Below are 22,989 nucleotides of genomic sequence, written 5' to 3' on the forward strand. Positions count from 1 at the left end.
TCTGCACTGTTGAATAATTGATTGTAGTTTTCTTCATTTTTTGATTTGAAGTTTATTTTTATTTTTTCTTCATTTTTCTTTATAGCTTGGAATTTTTTATTTTGGTTTTTTGATGATGAGTTCATTGAGAATTGTTCTGCTAATTTATTTGCGATATTTTGTTTGTCGGTAATCTTTGTGTTGTCGCATATAAGGTGTTTAATAGGGTTCTTTGTATTTTTTCCTGCTATTTTTCTGACCATCTCCCATACTTTTTTGGGTTTTGGGTTTTGATTAATTTTTGTTACATAGTCTTTCCACGAGTTCCGTTTTGATTCTTTGATAGTTTTCCGTGCTTTGGCTTTGCTGTTTTTATAGGTGTCCAAATTTTCTTTCGTTGGACTGTTTTTGAATTTCCTTAGGTTTGCACGTCTGGCTCTTATAGCTTCTTTGCATTCTTTATTGTACCAGGGTTTGTTATATTTTGTAGTAGTGGAACTTTTTGGTATGTTCTCCTCGGCTATTGTGAGTAGGGTGTTGCTGAAATATGTGATGTGTTCTAAGTCAGGATTCGCTTCAGGTATTAATCTGTATTGACATGTATTTTGGAAATTTTCCCAATTTGCCTTTTGTAAATTCCAGCGGGGTGTTTTGTCTTCTGGCTTGGGATTCTCGTTTTCTATTATGATTGGGAAGTGGTCACTTCCGCATGTATCCTTATGTGTTCTCCAGCTATAATCCATGTATATAGTTGGGTCACATAGTGTTATATCGATTGCTGATAGGGTTCCCGTTGGTGGGTGCATATATGTATTCTCTTTGTTGTTGAGTAGGCATAGATCATTTTGGTTAATTATTTTTTCTATGGTTTGGCCTCTTTTGTTGTTTTTTTTACTGCCCCACCATATATTGTGACTATTGAAGTCTCCCAACAGTAGAAAAGGTTTAGGTAGTTGTTTGATTATATTGTTTAATTCTGTTTCGTTTATTGTTTCATTTGGTGGTATATAGAGTGAGCATAGGGTTACTGTTTTGTGTAGTGTTGCAGTTATTGCAACAGCTTGCATATTTGTTTTTAAGTTCACTTTGCTGTGTGGAATGTTTTCGTTTATCAGTATTGATGATCCACCGGTGGCTTTGCATGATAATTTGTTTATGTGGTTGTATATTGAGTAGTGTTTTATGTTAATTTTGTCATTTTCTTTTAAGTGTGTTTCCTGTAGGCAAATTATTGCAGGACATAAGGATTTGATAAGTATTTGCATTTCTTCGATATTAATTTTTAATCCTCTTATGTTCCACTGTAGGATTTTGTTAGTCATGGTTTATATTTTCTTTTGGTTTTGGACTGTTGGTGTTTATGTCTACGTCCATAGTTTCGATGTTAGTTTGGGTGTTTCTTTTGGAAGTGGATGGTCTGTTTCTTGTTTCTGGTGAGAGGCTTTTTTTGGGTTTTGGTCTGGGACTTTTAGATTTACTTTGTCTTGACTGTCTTTTTTGGCTACCAGTTTCAACTAGTTCAAATTTATTTTCATTTTCAATTAATACTAATTCTGTTTTTTGTTTGTCATTTTGTTTTTGGGGGGTAGTTTTTTTGTTGTTCTGTTCTATTTCCATTTTTTCTGTTGTGTGTTTATTTTTAACATCTGTTTTTGTCCTTGTTAGTGACTTGGATCTTTCACGTTTTGATAATTGAGGAGGTTTCATTTCTTTAGAGATTGATTCCTCAATATTGATGGAAGTTTTTCTGATTTCCTTTGTTTCGTTTTCTTTTATACTGGGTTGTTCGTTTCTGACTTTTATTTGGCTGTTAGAATTTATTTTCAGTTCTGATAAAAAAGATTTTAATTCTTCAAGTATGTTCTTTAGTTCTTTTGCTAGGTTTGCAATTTCTGGAGCAAGGTTTAGTTCATTGTAGTTGTACATTTTGTTTGCTTGTTGGGTTATTGTGGCATATGAGTTTTTGGTGCGATTTGTGACTTCTTTGCGGGCTTCTTGGAAGGTTATATTTTTTTGATATTTGATTGTTATTATTTCCTTCTCTTGCTTATATATTTTGCACTGTTTTGAGTGAGAGTGGTGCTCTTCTTGACAGTTTGTGCATTTGGTTTTATTTGGACAGTCTTCTTCATCGTGGTCTGGGTTTTTTTCACTGCAGTTTCCACATGTGAAGAATCTTAGACATTGGTCTTTATTATGTCCAAACTTTTGGCAGTTGTAGCATTGTAAAGGTTTTGGAATGTATTGTTCTATTTTCGTTCTTTCATAACCTATATTGATGGTCTCTGGTATTTGAGGATAATTGAATGTTAATATATAAGTGTTTGTATATATTACCTCTCCTTTTTTTTTAAATGTGATTCTTTTTACATCTGTGACCCCTTGGTTTTTTAGTTCTGTTTTGATTTCTTCTGTTGTGCAGACGGAGATTTCCTGGTTTTTTATGACTCCTTTGGAGTAGTTTAGTGTTTGGTGTGGATAAGCTTTGATGTTTGTTTCATGCAATTTTTGTAGTTGAAGTAGAGTTTTGGCCTGTTTTTTATTTTGTACTTCTACCAATATGGTACCATTCCTTAATTTTTTGACATTTTTAGGTGTTATTTTGCTTGATATTACCTTTTGGATAATGAAGGGTGACATTTTAGTTAACGGTATATTAGACGTTGCTTCTAGCACGATGAATCTTGGAAAGTTTGTATCTTCATTGTCGCTGTCAGAGTCTATTTCTGTGTGTGGTCTCTTGGATTTTTTGGCATTCATAATAATTTTTGAAAAATTCATCAGCCATGCTCCCCACCCTCCTCGGAGCCCCTTATGGGGAAGAACTATGAGGGGGTAAATCCCATTCGCCTCGGTTCTCCAGGGCTACATAGCTGGTATACTCAAACATGGGGAGGTTTCCAAGCATTCACAATATATGGTTATGCCCACCCAAGTATGGGATTTCCCTGTATTTTTATTATTCCTGATGGTTACCTTTTTCCCAGCTTGATTGACCCTTCAGCCATCGCTTATTAACTCAGTTTATTGTTTATGTTGAGTGTTAGTGTGTTTTTGTTTGGATTGTCTGAATTAGTGCTTGTCATGACCAACCGATTGATTGGATCGGGCCTATCCAACCTCCCGTCTAGCCTAGTAAGGGCCAAAGTGGTGTGTTGTAGTATCATGTTATTATTTCCTAGGCATGTTCCACTCAACCACCAGGATCCCGTTCTTAATGCATTACGGGTTGCCACCAACGGTCAACTGGTGGTCCCATTGAAGGATTTTTACCCTCTGCAGGGGGGCAGTTGGTATGTTCTATCGCCCTACCAACTAGGCAAAAAAAAAAAAAAAAAAAAAAAAAAGGAGTGAGGAGGTGAAGGAAAAAGAAAACGAGGGAGGGGAAGGGGAGGAGAATGTTGTTTTTGTTTTTGTTTTCGCAGAACATGACTAAGTTTTGCAAAAGGGAATAAAAAAACAAAGACATCTATGTAGGTGCGTTTCATCTCAGGAAGTCAGTAGACAGCCTGATCTGGTAGCACCAGCACATTTAGTTAAATAATGATAACTAAAAACATCAAAATATACATTAAGTTAAATTATGATAACTAAAAATATCAAAATATATATTTAGTTAAATAATGATACCTAAAAACATCAAAATATACATTTAGTTAAATTATGATAACTAAAAACATCAAAATATACATTTAGTTAAATTATGATAACTAAAAACATCAAAATATATATTTAGTTAAATAATGATAACTAAAAACATCAAAATATACATTTAGTTAAATTATGATAACTAAAAACATCAAAATATATATTTAGTTAAATTATGATAACTAAAAACATCAAAATATATATTTAGTTAAATTATAACTAAAAACATCAAAATATATATTTAGTTAAATTATTATAACTAAAAACATCAAAATATATATTTAGTTAAATTATAACTAAAAACATCAAAATATATATTTAGTTAAATTATGATAACTAAAAACATCAAAATATATATTTAGTTAAATTATAACTAAAAAAATCAAAATATATATTTAGTTAAAATTATAACTAAAAACATCAAAATATATATTTAGTTAAAATTATGACTAAAAACATGGAATGGTTTTTATTAATTGAAAATAATGTGAATCCACATGTTTCTGTGAAAACTTCCTTACTTTCAGTAGACAGGAGGAAAGCGAATTCCAATGAAGCAGACAAAGAAAGAGGTTAAGCAGTTAAAGCCATTTGCTTTTCAGCATAGGTAGGAATCACTTTGTGATTCAATCGCCAAAGACTATCACTTTATTGATTAGTAAGAAATGGTTGATTTGCTAAGTAAATTGAAAATTATGGCTATTTTGAACAATTAAGATGAATTTTTCAAACACAATTCAATCCCAAAACTAAAGTATATTTTAATGTGTTTTGTGTGATTAAAATATGTATAAAAGTCCAAACACACTGTCTTGAAGACATGGCAAATCATGATAGTGAATTGACTTTTTGTGGTAATTGGAATGAAAATTTACAACATGTGTGTGTGTGTGTGTGTATATATATAAATATATATATATATATGATTATTTCCAGTCAAACAACGTCACAGCTCACAAGAGTCATAACAGTCAACAAACCAGAAGTCCAAGACTCGAGTTTCACCCTCATTTGGGCTCATCAGTTAGACACATCTGAACTTGGAATTCGAAACCAGAGTCATATACATACATACATATATACACGAGATGAGCCATTCATTGGAAATCCATGGGTTAAAGAAGAAACTTTACTAATTATTTGTACTCCTTTGTCAAACAATAAGTTTTGTTGTAATTCTACATAATTTAACTCAGAATTTCCATATATATTAATAGTAATATTAGCAAAAATATGCAACTAGAAGGAACATATTTTTTCTATGCTTGGAAGATTATATAATTCTGAAAGAACTGTATACAATACGTGGTTAAAGCAAAATAGATTGTTTTGGACTATTAAAATAATATTTGCATGAAGACCTACCTGGTGTAATGAAGGATAGAGTAATGTAGTGTGAGAGAGTAAGGAAAATCCATGATTCTACCACAACTACATGATGATGATGATGATGATGATGATGAAAAAAAGACAACAAAACAAACACTGATGAAATTTGGCATGATAATAAATAACGAACAAGAATCAATCTTACCAATGAGCTCTGAGAATTCTCTGGAATAATGCTTCGTTGATTTTATTGAGGACTGTGCTATCTGTGCTTGCCTTTGAGATGAAAAACTGATTCTAAATTTTAAAAATATGTAAAATATAAAAAAATAAGTGGGAAATTTAATAAAATATCGTTTTTTCTTTTTAAAACGCTATTCTATGTTCTCATTGGACAACAAGACATTTACTTCATATTGAATTTTAGAAAAATATGCATTAAATAATTACTAAGGGTCATTCCAAAATAATGTCTTTATTTTTTTAATTTTATTTTACCCAAATAGATCAAAGGAAGTTGCTTTTTCCATTGTTATGATGACTGAACTTATACACACATGACCTGAAAGTTTCGTCTCTCTGTTGCAGATATTGATGGTGTTAGACCCTAAAAAGCAATCATTGTCATGGATATATATCATAAGCAGAAATGCATCACTGAATTCTTGCATGCAGAAAAAAAACTGAACTGTTCAACATTTACCGGTGCCTGTTGAACATCTAGGAAGCTGATGCAGTTGATGTCAGCATAGTTAGATGGATTTGTCGATTTCAGAGTGGCAATTGAGATGTAAGTGACAAAGTGTGTTCCAGATGCCCATGCACAGCCACCACCACCAGCCTCAACCAACTCATCCGTGCTGATCAGTGGATAATGATGAATGAAATGTGGGTGTCAGTGCACTGGAAAAGCAAAGTATGTACTAGGTGGGTTCTACAAATGCTCATCCAGGACCAAAAGGACCACCGATGGGATGTCTGTCAGGACTTGTTTAATCGGTGATGAATTTTTGGACTGAATCATAAATAGTGACGAGAGGTGGTGTCACCACTATGAGCCACAGTTCAAATGGCAGTCAATGGAATGGCATCATTCACACTCTCTAGTAAAGAAGTTCAAGATGCAGATACCTGCAGGCAAAGTCATATGCACCATCTTCTGGGACAGGAAGAGCATCATCCTCCCGGATTTCTTGGAACCAGAGTTGACTGTCAACTCTGGACTGCTATATTGAAACGCTGACAAAACCAAAAGTCTGGATTTCCCATGTAAGGTTAGAGAAAAGGGAAACGTTTTGTTTGTAACATGACAACGCTAGGCCACACACAAGTTTGAAGACCACAGAATGTATGACAAAGTTCAGATAGACAGTGCTGTCTCCCCCACTGTATAGTCTCAATCTGGCACCATCAGACTTTCACTTGTTTGAACAACTGAAGGATGCATAATGTAAGCAGCATTTTCATTGTTCATTGCTAGCAAAAGCGCATTGAGAATGGTGGTGACTATGTAGAAAAATAAATTCATGAACACAAAATGTTACTTATTTTAATGGTACCACTCTTGTCTTTGTAGCTCTTCAATTTTTTCAATTAAAAAATAGGAGGTATTAATTTTGGAATGACCGTTGTAAGAGGGCTGTGGAGTCAGAAGTTATAAGGTTCGACTTTGACTCCAACTCTGAGGATTCAACAATATCTGACTGACTCCTTGTTTTAAAGTCTTCTAATATTCAGTCTGTGTGTTCATTCATGGGAGATTTAAAAAATCTTGACTCTTAGCATTCTTATGATTCTTCCAATAACTTCAACTCTGCAAGTTTGGTTATCACTCTACTTGGCGGCTAACGAGGTCAAGATATTACACATGCTATCACTTATTGTAAGAAAAAAAATGTTTATCTCTACTTTTATATAAAAGAAACTTTGCATATGCACATGAGTGAGTTCCCTATGAACTCGGAAATGGCTGGGCCAATTTAAAAAAAAAAAAAAATTTCACACAAATGTACTTGATGTTTCTGGGAGTATTTTCTTACATAGGTTTTGCATCAGAATGCGTCTGATAAGTATCAAATCGATAATCAAAAATAATTTGGTTAAAGAGGGAAGTCCGATTTTGAACAAAGTTAACACTTTTATACAGTCCAACATCACAAGTGCATTTGGAAAGTTTTTTCATTGCACAAGCAGAAAGGCCCAGCCTATAAAATCAACTGTAGATTTTTTATGAGACAGTGGTGCATTGGAAATGAATGTTTCTGTTTAGAGTACAACTGAAGCATGATACTTGACTTTTGTACTTTTAACTTAAATTTAAGTGATTATGCAAAAATAATTTCATAAAATGAACAGTGGCGTGTTCAAAATGAATGTTTTTGTTTAGAGTACAACTGAACCATAATACTTGACTTTGGCATTTTAAAATTTAAGTGAAACCATTATTTACAGATAATTTTATAAAATCAACAGTAGGTTCTCTACAATGCAATGTAAACTACAATGTATTGTGGACTAAGTTACTGCAGGAAAGGCTTATGAAGCTTCCTCCCGGTACACTGAGCAGGCAATCAATTGATTTGATTTAAAAAATTGGCAATTTCACCGATTTTGATGACAATAAAAGTATGGGAGGGTAGAACATTTATTGATCCTCATTCAATCCTGGACAACGTTAGTTATGAATAGAAGATGCTTAGTCACATTATATATATATATATATATATATACATATATATATATATAAAACACATGAATAAGTGTTTAATCTTAACTAAGTAGAAATACTTACTTCTATATAAATGAAATGCTTTGCATTCTGAATGCACTCAACGTATGCATCATGGATGGAATTTTCTGGTTTCTGGGTTCCTGCAGACCATTGGCTAACACTTCGTAAAACCTTTTGCGAAAAATGAAAAAATAAATAAAGACTTTTTCCAACTTTTAGAATAAATAAATAAAAATTTCTAAAAAACATGATATTTGTAATGATTTTAAGCAGTCCCAGATATTTCGCTACCCCCCCCAAAAAAAACACCTAAATCTTTATGCCATATATAGGTCTCTGTTACCAAAAATAGAATCTCCTTAGAACATCCTAGTGACCGACAAGTCGCAGTGTAATTTGCCCATCAGTTGAGGCTGGTCAAATTCTTGAAATTTCCTTTCACCATTTTCTGTTTTCATCTCCCTCTTACAAGTATACGTTCTGGGATTCTTAAACAATTGGTGTTCACTAGTAACATGTTAAGAAATTCCAGCAGTGTTCTGCTAATATTCATACACTAAGGAGTTGGGTTGAATAGGGTATGCGTCAGAAAGAAGTTCCAAATATATTGTTATGCTTATGTTTTAAAAGAAAGAAAAAAATTTAAAGACAAAAAAGATTCATATTCTAACCTGTAATGACATCTTGCCAGCTGTTTGTGTGCTAGTTGGTGCATTGTGAATCTTGGGGAGAAGAAATGGATACTGGGGATCGTTGCGTACTTTTTTCACCTGAAATAAATATTTTTTTAATTAGAAAAAGAATTAAAATAAAAAGAATTTACTTCTAAACTTTTTATTTGATTTATTTTCGTGAATTTTGAACAAACTTTGAAGTTGTAGTAGTAACTTCAATGGACAATAAACCGATCTGTTAAATGGAAGCTTTTTGTTGTTCTTCCTTATTATTTGGGAAACTTTTCTCATTTTCAGTTTTAATCGCACAATGTTTTGGCTGATGCACCCCCTGACCTTCTTTAGGTGTATCTTGGAAAATTTGGAAATCTTTCTGCATGGAATCGAACAAAACCCTTTATTGAATCCACAGGGATAGCATGCTCTCGTTCTGTCAGCCATGAGTGTATAGAAGTCCTAAATAATTCACAATTGGACATTTTGTGTTGCCCACATTTAAGCTTGAACCTCCAACCTCTAGAAGAGTGTAACTTACAACTGAATTTGTTTTTGTACGTTCTGTAGCATGTTCAAAATGAAAAGTGATTTAGTTTGTGCGATATGAAAAGTGTAAACATGTTTGCTTTCTGCTGTAAACATGTACAATGCTGCATGTTTAGCTGGGAGCATAGGTGCGTGCTGCAAATGACTGACCTGCAATGGGAAAAATATTTGACGGGATTAAATCATCCAAGGAATTGGTTAGCTCTTTAAAATAATGTCTTCTTGGATACAAGTCTCCATGCTTTGATTGTGAGCCACTTGATTCTGGTTGTTTTGTTTTATGGCATATAAACCGTTTTTGTGTTATTTAAGGCTGAATCCAATATTTTTGAAAAAAAAAAACAAAAGAAAATAATTTTTATGTTTCAAGTTCTTTATGTCTTCAAACATTTATTTTGTTTGATTTGGTTGTTTTGTAGAAGTAAATTGTTTATTTGGTTTTAAACTTTGTAGAATATAATTGAGTTTTGCAAAAAAAAACCAAAAAAAAACCAATAACATCAATGTTTGGATCATTTTAGGTCAGGAAGCCAGTACTTCAGATAATTTGATCTGGTAGCACCAGATGTTCATACTAGATAATGACTCCCATAGTCAGTCTGTTTTTATGTCCATAGATTAACAGCTGATAAATATCAAGTGGGTTTGTGGTGTGATCCAAGAGATATCTATTTATATTCTAGCAGAATGAACAGAGAGGGTCAGAGACAATTGGGCTCTAAGCTGATGAACCGGTTCTGTTCAGCTGAAAATCATGACAGACATATCTCCCAAATCTGTCCTTCTTCTCGTTCTGCGCATGCTATTGCCTCTCATTGGCTGGTATGTATCAAAAATAAAACAAACTCACAAGAGAACACACAACTCTGCACATCATGTATAAATCAGTAAGTAAAACTAGCTCTGACTCCTAAATTTACTGACTCAAGATTGGAAATCCATTTTGATATTTTTTTTGTCTTAGTTGTGTGTGATAAAGAATCCTCAAACATTATCTGCTGATCATTGTCTGTCAAGGCATTTTTGTTGTCATTTGATCAGTCCATCTCATCACCTGCTAAAGTTCTCCCAATCTGCTCCAAGCCACAAATTGCCATTAACTGAAAAATGTTTGTAAAACTAGCTCTGACTCCTAAATTTACTGACTCCAAATCGAAAATCCATTGATCTTTTGTCTTAGGCACTATCACAACCGATTAATAGAAACTGGGTCTGGGGTCTTGGCTCCGGGAATCAGTCACTCATAGCTGACAATTCGGAAACAGACCATTGACTGTGAGGTGCCTTCATGTCTTGAGTGTTAAAAAAGATCTCAGCCCTTCCTCCTTATGTTTTTACTCATCTCACTTCCTTTATTTTGGCTCTGCTATTGAATCATTTCCTCCCATTGCTGATGGTTTTGATTCTGGGTATCATAATTTGGTATAGATATCAAGTATCAGTGTGATCTCTCAAAATAAAACATTTTAAAATTTTGCTTGGAAGGAAAATCCTTTCGTTACAGCAGTAATGGAGACAACATAATTAACACTACGGCCAAATTCAGAAAAAGACAATGAGTGAACAATCACGGCCTGCACCAAATCACACTGTTACTGAGCATTAGCAAATTTTATTGTAATATTTTTTTTTTACAAGAGAGTCACCACTTATTAAGGCCTGAAGGCCACTCAACTAAAAAGGGTTAACGAATATGAGGTGGTAGTGTAGTAAACATTAATAGTGTAGGTGGAGTAATATTGGATTATTTAAGTAGACGGCTCAATAAAAACTTGTTTACAATGGATTTGAAGGCTACAATATTGTAGTCGGCCGGGAAGCAAACCAAAAGTGTTACACAGGTAAGCAGTTCTAGGAAAGAAGCTTTGTTCATGGAATCTTTGTTTAGAGTTAGGTACAGATAGAGAGCGGGGGAAATTGTTGATAGTGGTTGTAGCTAGTAAAGTGTTTTTTTGTGAAATTTTGGCAAGACGGGGAGAACATAGATTAGAGCTCAAACAAGCACTTGCCATGAAAATAATGATATAACAGAGACAGGCTTGCAACATCTTTTCTATTTCAAAGCTGGTTTTGAACTCTATCAAGGCAAGATAGTTAGCGCCTAGCAGCTCCTGCCCAGACGTGGTAACATTACTCCCTTTTAGGACATACTTGGCTCTTATACGGATATAGGATTGCATCGGCAGTGAGATACCTACTGGAGCAGTAGAGTGATCCAATCATTTTCCCAGTGATCTTGTTTCATTTCTGTCTAGCAACAGCTGGAGAGAGTTTAGCTGTGTACTCCTTTATGACAGGTCAGAGAGAAATTGAGAAATTAATTTAGGAGCCGAGATTTTGGTTTAAATATGACTTTGGCCGACTCCCACCAAAAGGAGCAAAATATCGAAAATGGCTATTTATTTTTTGTAATATTGCAAAGGCGTACGATTTCCATGTTTCTGATTGGTTGAAATAAGATGTTCAAATTTGGATTCAAGAGTCAACATTTTGACACCATATTTGCGTGCTTGAACATGGCTCCTATAGGTTTATCATATTTGGTTTAGCATGCATTTTACATCTTAAATATATTCTTATTCCTTCATCCCATGTTTTCTTTGACTTTCCCTTGTAAGCTGAATTTGCTATCTCAACTGTTCTACATCTGCTATCCTAAGAATTCTCATCCATTCTTTCAATGTGACCATACCATTGAAGTCTCCTGTTTAATCACACATCTCCCGATATTGTCCAGATTTAATCTTCCTCTGAGATCATCAGATCTGAGCCTGTCTTTAAGACACATATTACACATCCAACATATCATCTTCATATGATTTCTATCCATGCAACATATATCTCCAACCTTCACTGAGTTTAGTGAAACAAAACTGACAAGATAGGCAACTCTTGTGGATTCACCACCACACTTTTGCTAGCAGTTGAAAGGAATGGATTTAGCTTAGCACAGTATCTGTTGCCACTCAAATGTATCTTTAAATGTAAAATAAACAAATTTATTTGAATACAAAAGTTGGAATAAATGTTACAAAACTGTTATTGATTGTCAATGGTTTTTAACAATGTGACTTTTTTTAAAGCTTACAAATTATTAATGTCGTTGGGATTACTGCAGATAAAAACCCTCTGTTACCCCTCTCCTCCAAATGAGATTCTACTTTTTATTTGTTGATTACTTGTGAACACCTTAAAAAAACTATCAGAAAGATAATAAAAAACAAACAAACAAAAACAATTCTCTTCAGAATTTAAAAGTGGAGGATCAGTTTTGCATATGCAATAGTTATGAAATGATCCCTCATGTCTAAGCCATTCTAGCATTTTAGAGTAGTTAACAAATAAAAAAAAAAGTTATTAAAACACACATTTGTATTCGCTACGATCTCTATAAAACTCTGTGGATTGTCCGACCACCTTTGCTTGCATCTTGTTTATCAAAAACATTGTTACCATGGAAACCAGGTTTGTATGAAAATCCACATTCCTTTCCACAGTCCAACTATATCAATTATAAATAAACTTCAGTCTTTGCTTAACTTGCAGATACAGATTCAATCATGAAACGATGTTTGGTTATGCTTTGGTTTCAATTCTAGCTCATGGCACTCAAATCATTTTTTACTTTTGAAATCATGACTATATACTGAGTACAATATAATATGAAATAATTGACTCTATAATAATAAATAAGAAATCTGTGTAAAGTAAAATATCATATTTAAGCATATTTTATGAGTGGCAACGCTGGGTGCCCCTGCTAGTTACTTTTAAAATTGTGACGGTCTATCTGGGCGCTTTACTGCCTTTTTCTTTCTAGGAAGATGATAAAGAAATAAAGCTTGTGTGAGAAATCTCTATTTCCATTTCACTTCCGGTTGCTCCTCCTCATATTAAGAAGGATTTTTTCTAAAAAAAATGTTATCATTTAGAAAAGCCTTTCTTAACATGGAGTGTGGGGAACTTCCTTTAGCTATTCTGTATTATCACCTTACAATTTAGTAAACAAAATATACCATAAAAAAAAACAATTAAAAACACAGAAGCGACCGGAAGTGAAGTGCAAACAGTAATTGTAAATATAACTGAAAGCTGGTTTATAAGAAAGCTAGAATGTTCTATTAAGCTTAAATAGGCAAGTCTATTCTGAGTTTTGATTAACTGCAAATCCATGAGTGGATAAGATAATTAAAGAAATTCTTGAATTAAGCAATGATACATATCAACTATTTATACTGCCAATATATGGCAGAATCACATTGACATACCGATTCTTATGAGATCACCAAAGTTAAGCTATGTTGAGCCTGGTTATTACCAGATGGGTGACCATTTGGGATTACTGAGTGCTGTATGTAGGAAAATATCGACACTTCCCTGCAATAACTGCAAAAATATGTCATCTCCCCTGATCGGTATATACATGCGACTGAGGACTGCTTGTGAATTTGATATTCTCAAGATACTTATATATATATATATATATGCATTTTTATTGTGACACTCTCTTTTACTTATAATTAATAAATAATACTCAAAATCAGAACAGCAGTCCAAATAATCAAAATAATACTAATTATCAATCCTCATCTCCAAAATTCATGAAAAACAATGTCAATAATTTTATCTAATTATCTTTCATCCTCGGCTGGTTTTTGGCCTTGATAAGATAAATGGTGACCAATTTTATTTTTTAAATCTCAGTCATTTCATTTTAGATACAACAGCAGAAGCAGCTCATTTGAAACACTTCATCACACCAACATCAATAAACTTGTAGAAGACTCTGGTCAAAAGTTTCGCAACACTATAAAAAATCCGAGTGATCACAGTTATTTTTGATCATATTAAATTAAAAAAAAATATATATTTACATTTAGATCTTCATAAACTTTTAAAAATCAAATAAAACTCCATGAACAAAGTTTCTTTCCTAGAACATCCTACCTGTGGAACAAGATATAACAAATCTTTTCTTCAGTTAATTACAGCATGATCGACTTCCTTAGGGGGAATGCATATCAATTTCATTCTACATTATCAATCGATTTTTGTTTTAGATTTGGTGAACGAAGCTGTGTCAATAATTAACATGGCTAGCACCAACAGATATATGGATGGTATTGTCAGAGGATGTAGAGCAATGATATTTTATGTAAGTGTATTCACTCCATTCGGTGATAATCATTTGTGCAAACATCAGCTCAAGATTAAATATTGATTAAAATATTCCACCATTGAATACAAGTAAAATAACCCATGAGAAAAGGCACAAAAAGCTGATCCATTAAGAGATTAATATAGTTTGCTTGAAGCATTGTCAAGTGTGTATATAAAGGGAATTTATAGAAGGCAATATAATGCAAAGGTGTAATAGATAGACACAAACTGAAGCAAATCAAGACGTAAGCTATGCAGATTCACCTTGATACAATGTTTTTGTTTTCATTTATATTTTATACTTGCTTTGTGTTCTTACTTGCATCCGCATGGTCAGAGGGAAGTTTTGTATTATATGATATTTCGGGAAAATTTATCTTCGTCAGATATGTGTACAACTTATGTGCATATGAATGCTACTGTAAACGTGATCAGTTTTGCAAGTATTGAAAAGGTCCTGAAATTAATTTTATTTTGTTTTAAAATCTATTCATATTCTTTAAACTTAATGTAAGGCTTGTGTTAATTTTATTTTATTTATTTTTTATTTTATTTATTTATTTTTCCATGTATTTATGACTTAATTTTGTCTAGGTATTAATTATTTTTTGCGTTCTTATTAAGACAATTGATATTTAAATTTAAAGCAAGTTTTTAAGCAAAACAATCAGTTTAAATATCGCATTCAACTTGTTAGAATGATGACGGATTCGCACATTAATCTGCTTATCATAAACGCACACATACATCAAGTGTAAGAGAAAGCAACAGCCACCAACTTGTTGTTTTTACACTAACATAGGAAACTGATTCCTACAAATATTAGTTCATCATCATATGCATCCAGTAACTTTTTTCTCGTTCAACAAAACCCAACAAACTGTTTCTTGTATTATTTGAACTACTTTTCTCATTATGTTTCTGAATTTTGGCGATGATGATTGATTATTTGTATTATTTGGATTCTCCGGACTACTGTTCTTATCTTGAGTATCATTTGCGCAACATTTTAGTCGATGTAACCTCTGACCTTCTACAGGTGTATCTTGACTAACTTTCTATCAAACTCGGGAATCTGCACAGAATTTTCAATGGAACCCTTTATTTCATCCATGGAGGTAGCTCACTCTCATTCCATCAGCCATGATGACTGGATAGATATTCTAAGTAATTCACAATTGTTTTGTTTTTTTCTTTTTCCTTTTTTTTTTTTTTACAATTTGTCCGTAAGGATCCGAGGCATATTACTAGGTAAAATTCAGTTGTAAGTGATACTCTTCACGAGGTTTAAGGTTCAAATCTCAGTGTGGGCAATACTCAGAATACAATTACAACTTACTTGAGACTTCTACTCAGCCATGGCTAACAGAATGAGAACTGTAGATTAAATAAAGGATTCCGTTTGGAATTCTGTGAAGATACCAGAGTTCCTATTTACAATGCCTCCCCACGGGACAGAGTTAGACACCAGGGTCGTTTTTTAACGTGGAGAAAAGGAACAAAAATAAAAATTGTCTCAGTCGTGACGGATTTTACCAGAGTTTGATAAAACGATTCCCAGAGTTTGACAGAAAAATTCTAGAGATCAACAAGATACACCTGAAGAAATGTGGAGGTTCCATTGTCCAAAACGTTGTGAAAATGTGATCGTCATTCCAAAAGTAAGTTATTTTTTTAAAGTTATTTTTTTAAACTCAAAAACTAAAACGTTAAAGAAAGGCAACCTTTTGTGCTTGAGAATCTATTTTTCTCCAGAGTCACCACAATTCTCAATGCACGTTTGCCAGCTTCTTTTGATTCCTTGGTTGTAAAAGTCCTCAGCTCGCTTTGTCATTCACATCTGTCATTGCTCTGAAATCAATGAATCCATCTCCTGACTGTGTTGACATTGGCTTCATAAATGTTCAACAGGCGCCAGTAAATGTTGCTCGGCTCAATTTTTTTGTGCATGGAGAAATTCAATGATGCATATCTGCTTTTGACGCACATTCATGACACGGATTGCTTTCTTAGAGTCTCACATGGTCAATATCTGCAACAGAGAGATGAAATTTCCAGATCATGAATGCATAAGTTCAGTCACCATAACAATGAAATTTACAATCTCCTTTGATCTATTCGGCTGGAATGAAACAATAGGTGGCATTACTTTTGAAATACTCCTCGTCACACGCAAGATGAGAACAGTAGACTAAATAAAACAATTCTCATCTAAAAAAATTCAGAAACATAAGATGTTTTCTCCTATGTGAATAAAGTCCCTTGTTATTTTTTTAGCCGTGTTCGTTCATTTCAAACGTGTGTACATCTGCTGCAATTACAACAAAAAATAGTGAGTGACCATCATTGGGTGCTCTGTGGGAAGGAGAGAGGAATAAGGGAAAGGCGTGTGGGTGTTTATTTACCTCTGAACTTTTTCATGATTAAAAAGTTGGAAATTAACAGCAACATGCTGAAGAAAAAAGAAAAAACAAAAACAATGAAGATGAAGAATTCATTTTATTAGAAAAAACAAAAAATAAATGAACGAATGAGTGAATAGACTAGAATAGCACTTAAGAGTGCATACCTCCACCAAGGCTCATTAGTTGCCTTTAATTCAGGCAAACTGAAAAACTAAAGTCATTCATAATCAGATAACAATATTTTTTTTGAACAAGATCAAAGTGTAGTATTTGTTCTGATACTGCACTTCATCTCTTCTGTCTTCGGTCAGTAAAGGAGAGATTCCTCTAAACAGGTGATTTTTATTTTTGTTCCAATCCAGAAAACCACTTTTTGGGAAGTCATATTTAAAAATCAAACTTGTGTCTAATTTTGCCCTTGTGGAGACATAAGTAAATAGGGTCACGTAACAATGTGGCTGAAATCACATTTGTGTTTGTGTTTATGGATGAATTGGATTTAAAAACAAAAAAATAAAAGAGCAAAACATTTACCTTGGTTACATTCCAACGCTGAATAAAATGACGCGCGACATCTTGGGCAGCCTTACCATAAACCACCATGCCAATATCATGCCATGGCATTCGAGGTGTTGTTGTCCGATCAATCATATCTAAAAAATAGAAATATTAATGCTGAAGATTGTGGCGAAAGCTGTGAAAATGAGGGCTTACCGTTCAAACGACCTAGGTGTGCGTGTGTGCTTTGTCATCGCTGCAAAGCTAGGATAGGAAAAGAATTCCAAGATGGCGCTGACAGCGTTTTGTAATGGTATGATCTCGGAAACTCTCGAAAAATCTCGTGCATATATGCAAATCAGTTGGTCTTCGACAACTATAAATTCAGGTTGTTCTGGAAGGCAAGCAGCAAGGAAAGAACGGCTGGTTGATAATTGTGTATGCTGGTTTGTGTTGGTGGCGTGTCACCGTGTCTGTGTGTACGTACTGATCGAACCGCTTTCCTGTCCCTTGGACTTTGAATTTGTTTAGATTGGACTTCAACTTCAAGCTATTTCGGCGGATATCTCCGGTATGGACAAATTCGACCTGATCCCAGAATTTGACAGCTCCCCGGACGGACCTTCGGTGGTCGAATGGCTAGAGAAAACCAAACGCGTTTGTCGGTTGTGCAAGATAAAGGACCCAGCTATAGTCATCCTGCTTAGGCTCACTAAGTGGGCCTATGCCATGTATCAGCAGCTCGGGGATGACGCGACTATGGAACACATTAAAGAGGCCTTGTACGGAGCATTTGGAGCGGACTCTTTTGTTGCCTGGCGGCAATTTTCTGGACGAGGGCTTGGGCAAGGGGAGACGATGGATGTCTATATGGCCAACCTGAAGAAGCTTGCCGCCCCCTTTGGGGGTGCAAGCGACCGTATATTGGCATGCGCCTTCCTGTCTGGGCTCCCGGAAAGCGCCAGTCGACTGCTGCGGGCATCATCGAGGCTCAATGAGCTTGGATTAGAGGAGCTATTGGCTAGAGCCCGAAACATCATGAAGGAGGACGAGGAGCCAGTCTCAGCGGCAGTTGAGGCATTGGAATTGCCTGTAGAGGGCCGATGATGCTATAAATGATGCACACAAACTGAGAGAGTGGCGGCAACAAGGGGTGGACGCAGCAATATTGGATTTGCGAAGAGCTTACTTACAGATACGCATCGAAAAATCGCTGTGGCCATACCAGACGGTCAAGATTAAAGGGACACGCTTGACGATGCTAGGGTTCGGCCTGAATATGGCCCCAAACATCATGACTGCAATCATGCAGGCGATCCGCCATCAGGACAATGCCGTGCAACAAGCGACATCGTCATATATCGATTACATCTACGTGAACGAGAGCCTCATGCCTGCACAGAAGGTAGAAGAACACTTCGAAAGCTTCGGGCTAACGTGCAAGGAGCCGGAGCGACTGCGAGATGGGACGAAGGTGGTTGGCCTGCGTGTGAGCGGCAGCGCAGACGGACTCTGCTGGAGAAGAGGTGGTGACATCCCGGAAGTCCCAACTAGCGTCATACGTCGGTGCGTCTTCTTCATCTGTGGGAAACTGGTGGGCCACTTCCCCATGTGTGGGTGGCTCCGGGTGGCGGTGGCGGCCATAAAGCGACGAGCGACTTCCATGTCAACCGGGTGGGACGACGAGCTACGCGACCCCGCCCTGCGGAAAATGCTAGAGGAGACTTTGGCCAGAGTCTCCGAGGATGATCCGGTGTGAGGGAAATGGTGCGTCGACGGGAGCGAGTTTACGGTTTGGGTGGACGCCAGCTCGCTCGCCCTCGGTGTTGCTCTGGCGGTCAACGGATCTATCGTGGAAGATGCCTGCTGGCTTCGGCCAGAAAATGACGCCAGTCACATTAACCTGGCTGAACTCGATGCTACAGTGAAGGGGGTCAATCTGGCGCTACAGTGGCAGGCCAGAGTCCTGCACATTGTTACAGACTCCACATGTGTGTATCGGTGGATGACCGATGCCTTGTGTGGAAAGGCACGATTGGCGGCGAAGGCATCAGGCGAAATACTCATATGGAGGCGGCTTGCTATCCTAACCGAAACCATCAAGGAATACAACCTGGTCGTGGATGTGATGCTAGTACAGTCCTATCAGAATTGCACGGATCGGCTGACCAGAGTGCCTAGTCCAAAAAGAAATATAAATAAGGAAATCATCTGATATCAATAGTCTTCCAAATTTTTCTTATAACCACTATTATGGAATGTGTTCTTCAGGACTGTTTGATCTATTCCCTGCTTCCTTTGTTCCAGCTCATTTGATCCATTGGTCTAGTAGTCTATCAATTTGTGGCTTTGACGCATTGTCATGATACAGCTTCCTATTTCAGTAGCTTCTTTCCAAGAACTGCAAGCTTGGAAAACTCTTTCTGCTGACTGTTTTCCTCCTATATATAGCCTTGTTTTTTTTTTTCAAGACTAAGGTCAATAGGCATTTCCTGTCTTTATGATAATCATTTTTCATTCTTATTAGCTTCTTATATCAAGTGGTTTCACACCTTGTCTAGAGTGATTTCTATAAAAAAGACCATCTCTGATAGCACTTTGAAGAACTTTTTGATTCTCTCTTCTGGATCATGTTGTGCAATAAGGGGTAAAAAAAAAGTTAATTTTAATATCTCTAAAGTCAGCTTCCCTCCTTTCATCAATAATGCTCAGTGTGGCACAATGGGCGTGAAACCCTTTCAAGGAAGCCTCGGCTCCCCACATTGTGTACTGTTCTCATGAGGGAGGTCCAAGTGCACAGTTTTAAAGGTTGACACTGTCAGGGTAGCTGATTGTCAAGTGATTTGTGTAAACAAGTGCAGACATCACGCCTTCTTGCTGACAATCGAATTTAAAACAATGTTAAAAAGTTATGTATGAATTTCTTTCTCTATTTCTTTCCCTTTCTCTCTTTTTCTTTATTGAAAGGGAGGAGAATTGAATTGCACTGTAATTTATTTGAAGCTTGGATTCCATGCGCGATGGACACATAGCAGTTTTGCACTGGCCGTTGGCGACACGTGTCGGGTCAGTTTAAATATGCTCCATCTGTGTTAAAATAAAGGAATCTATATTTTTTTTAACAATAAAAGCCAAGTACGTCCAAGGATGGAATACTGCTACCATATCTGGGCAGGAGTTGCTAAAAACAGCCTATCCTGCCTTGACAGAGTACAAAATAGACTTCGTGGCTTAGTGGGGGATGCCCTTTTCTCTACCCTGCAACCTCTCTTCCACAGAAGAGACGTTGCGAGCTTATCCTTGTTTTATCATTATTTCCATGGTAGGTGCTCGTCTGAACTCCAATCTCTGGCTCCTCCCCCTCGCCAATCATTCACGAAAAACACCAGTCTAGCTGAATCCACTGTGAAAAATTTCCCCCACTCTTTATCTGTGCCTAAATCAAAACGTGGATTCCATGAACAAAGCTCCTTTTTTAGAACTGCACGCCTATGGAACTCTGTTCCGTCTGCCTGCTTCCCACCTGACTACAACTTGGATGTGTTCAAGTCCAACGTTAACAAATTCCTAATGAACCGCCCCCTTAAGTAAACACTTCATCAAATCTCCACACTAACGTACTGTACTTGCAATAACCCTTATCCCTGAGTGGCTTCCGGGCCTTAATAAGTGGTAACCACCGTGTAAAAAAAAAAAAAACAATAAAGAAAATGCGGTGTTTGCTTATTCTATGTAGTGTTCAATATATTATGCAAGTATTAATTTTCAGCAACACAAGCAGTCCCTGCCATTTAATGCCAACGATGGGTGCTGCCTGTAACGATGCAAAGAAGATTCGATGACCTGCCAGCCAATTATAGCTAATGTCAGGGAAGGTGCCTATCGTTTTCACCTGGGGATGCTGGTTGCCATGTCAGGACATAACAGGTTCAAAAAACATACACACAAACTGCCCATATTCTCTCCTGATAACCAACATAAACTAGAAACCGAAATGGAATACTTCGCAAGTGAAAACATCTGAAAAACATGATTGTATACAAGCCTACAAGGTCAGTTGTTTCTTTCAAAACACAATATCTTCTGTTGCTTCATGGTGAGTTTCCGGTAGCAATTTTATTCTGTGGATTGCATCATTACTAGTGTAACGAATGCTTTACATGCTGGCATGTGTTGAGGATTCTAAAATACTAAAACAAATATAGACTGTTAGTTCATTCATTCACCTTGAGTTAAATTTTTGGATTCCAGAAAAAGTGAGTTTTCCAAGCCAGTTAAATATAAAAAGAAAGAAAAGGATAAAAAAATCCCAAATTACTCCCTCCCGTTCTATTCACTATCTCTTTCACTCATTCTATTTCCTCTTCTAAGTGAGTTAAATAGTATAACTGCCAGTAGTGACATTCCCTTTCATTTACAATGGACTATTCCATTAATTTTATACTTAATTTTAAAAACGCATTTTTATTTTATTATCTACTAGACTACCCGTGACCCGTTGGGTCAGTATGTTATATTAGCTATGGAATTCATGTATGAGCGTGACACTTGTGACGTAGAAAAAAATAGGTTTTTTTTGACATAACAGAAACGTTTCTATGAAAGTATATTAAAATGAAAAAAGAATATAGATTTCTATGAGTCATTCTGTTTATTATAATTGATTATTTTGGAAAAAAAAAATTACAGTTATCGAATTATAAGTGGTTGGCCATACTTATAATAATTTCGAAATAATAACGTTAATATTTCAGCGTCCCAATTGTTCTTTTGTTTTTTGTTTATTTTAAACCCCCACTCTTCCCATGTTAAATAATAATTTCAAAATAATAACGTTAATATTTCAGCATCCCAATTGTTCTTTTCAGTTTTTTTTTGCATTTAAATTATCTAAATAAACAATTGTTAATATGTCTGTTTTTTTTTTGTTTTTTTTTACATCGTTCATTTCTGTATTATGTTTAAATTATTTTAAACCCCACTCTTCCTATGTTAAATAATAATTTTGAAATAGTAATGTTAATATTTCAGTGCGCAGGTCATGCGTGCATGTGCAACCGGATGTCGTAAACTGGAAAGTGGGTTACATACATCGTTACAAGGTCATTTGAGTTTTATAATTATATAGATTAATAAAGAGAGAGAGGAAGGGAGATATGTATAATAAACGACATATAGAATAACAGAAAAAGTGAAAATTATAGATGGGCCACATTACAAGTTATTTTCAAATTACAAATAATTGGTACAATTAAAATTAAAGACTTTTTATAAAAACATAACTCAATCCCAAAACTGAGGGACATTACAGCATGTTTTTTGTGAGATTAAAAGATATATAAAAACACCTAAGGGAATCATTCATCGATTAACCCAGTTTTATAATAATAATAATAATAATACATTAAATTAATGAAAACTTTTGAAATATTTAAAAAACAAAAAACAAAAAAAGGAAAAAGATTCTAACCTTCAAATGGAGATTCCAAATCTACAAAATCTTTACAAATGAAATTGCAATAATCTTTGCCAATCCAAATTTTGGCAGCGTTTTCAACAGCCGATTCTGATGCTTGAGTTTCTGTAGATGATCTGAAAAAAAAAGTGGAAAGGACTAAAATCAATCCTTGTTAATAATGTTTGAGCAAGGAAACGTGACATGTCAGACACCAAAATACTATGGGTCGTCTTGATCGAATTTCAAGCTCTGATCTCCCTATAAGAATTTCTCAACAAAAACTAGTCTTGCTTCCTCTGCATACCTAAAATCAAATGGAACTTCCATGAACAGAGTTTCTTTCTCAGAACTTCTCACCCACAAAACACATTACTGCGGGAATGTTTACAAGTCCAATGTCAACAATTATCTGTCAAGTCATCATATAAATCATGCATAGTTCACAACATGGTCGCTTTCAAGTCCAATGCCAACAAATATCTGTTAAGCTACTCTGTGAATCAAGCATAGTTCATAATACTTTCATAGTATTTTTCCATTATCCAACTGAAAATTTCACCAATC

General features: G+C 35.3%; 1 protein-coding gene across 2 annotated transcripts in view; it reads right to left on the reverse strand.

The window, feature by feature from the left end:
• Positions 1-22,989, reverse strand: part of LOC145241454 (phospholipase D1-like) — a 320,978-nt gene that overhangs the window by 14,723 nt on the left and 283,266 nt on the right. For both annotated transcript variants that reach the window (XM_080104431.1, XM_080104432.1), the window contains exons 17-21: positions 22,438-22,559; positions 17,004-17,122; positions 8,359-8,457; positions 7,748-7,858; positions 5,162-5,253 (exon numbers count right to left, since the gene is read on the reverse strand). In XM_080104431.1, coding sequence (XP_079960557.1) covers positions 5,162-5,253; positions 7,748-7,858; positions 8,359-8,457; positions 17,004-17,122; positions 22,438-22,559 — 543 coding nt within the window. The remainder of the gene's footprint in view (positions 1-5,161; positions 5,254-7,747; positions 7,859-8,358; positions 8,458-17,003; positions 17,123-22,437; positions 22,560-22,989) is intronic.

Source organism: Euprymna scolopes, chromosome 20 (assembly GCF_053919585.1).
Source record: "Euprymna scolopes isolate OS-2025 chromosome 20, ASM5391958v1, whole genome shotgun sequence".
NCBI lineage: Eukaryota > Metazoa > Mollusca > Cephalopoda > Sepiida > Sepiolidae > Euprymna > Euprymna scolopes.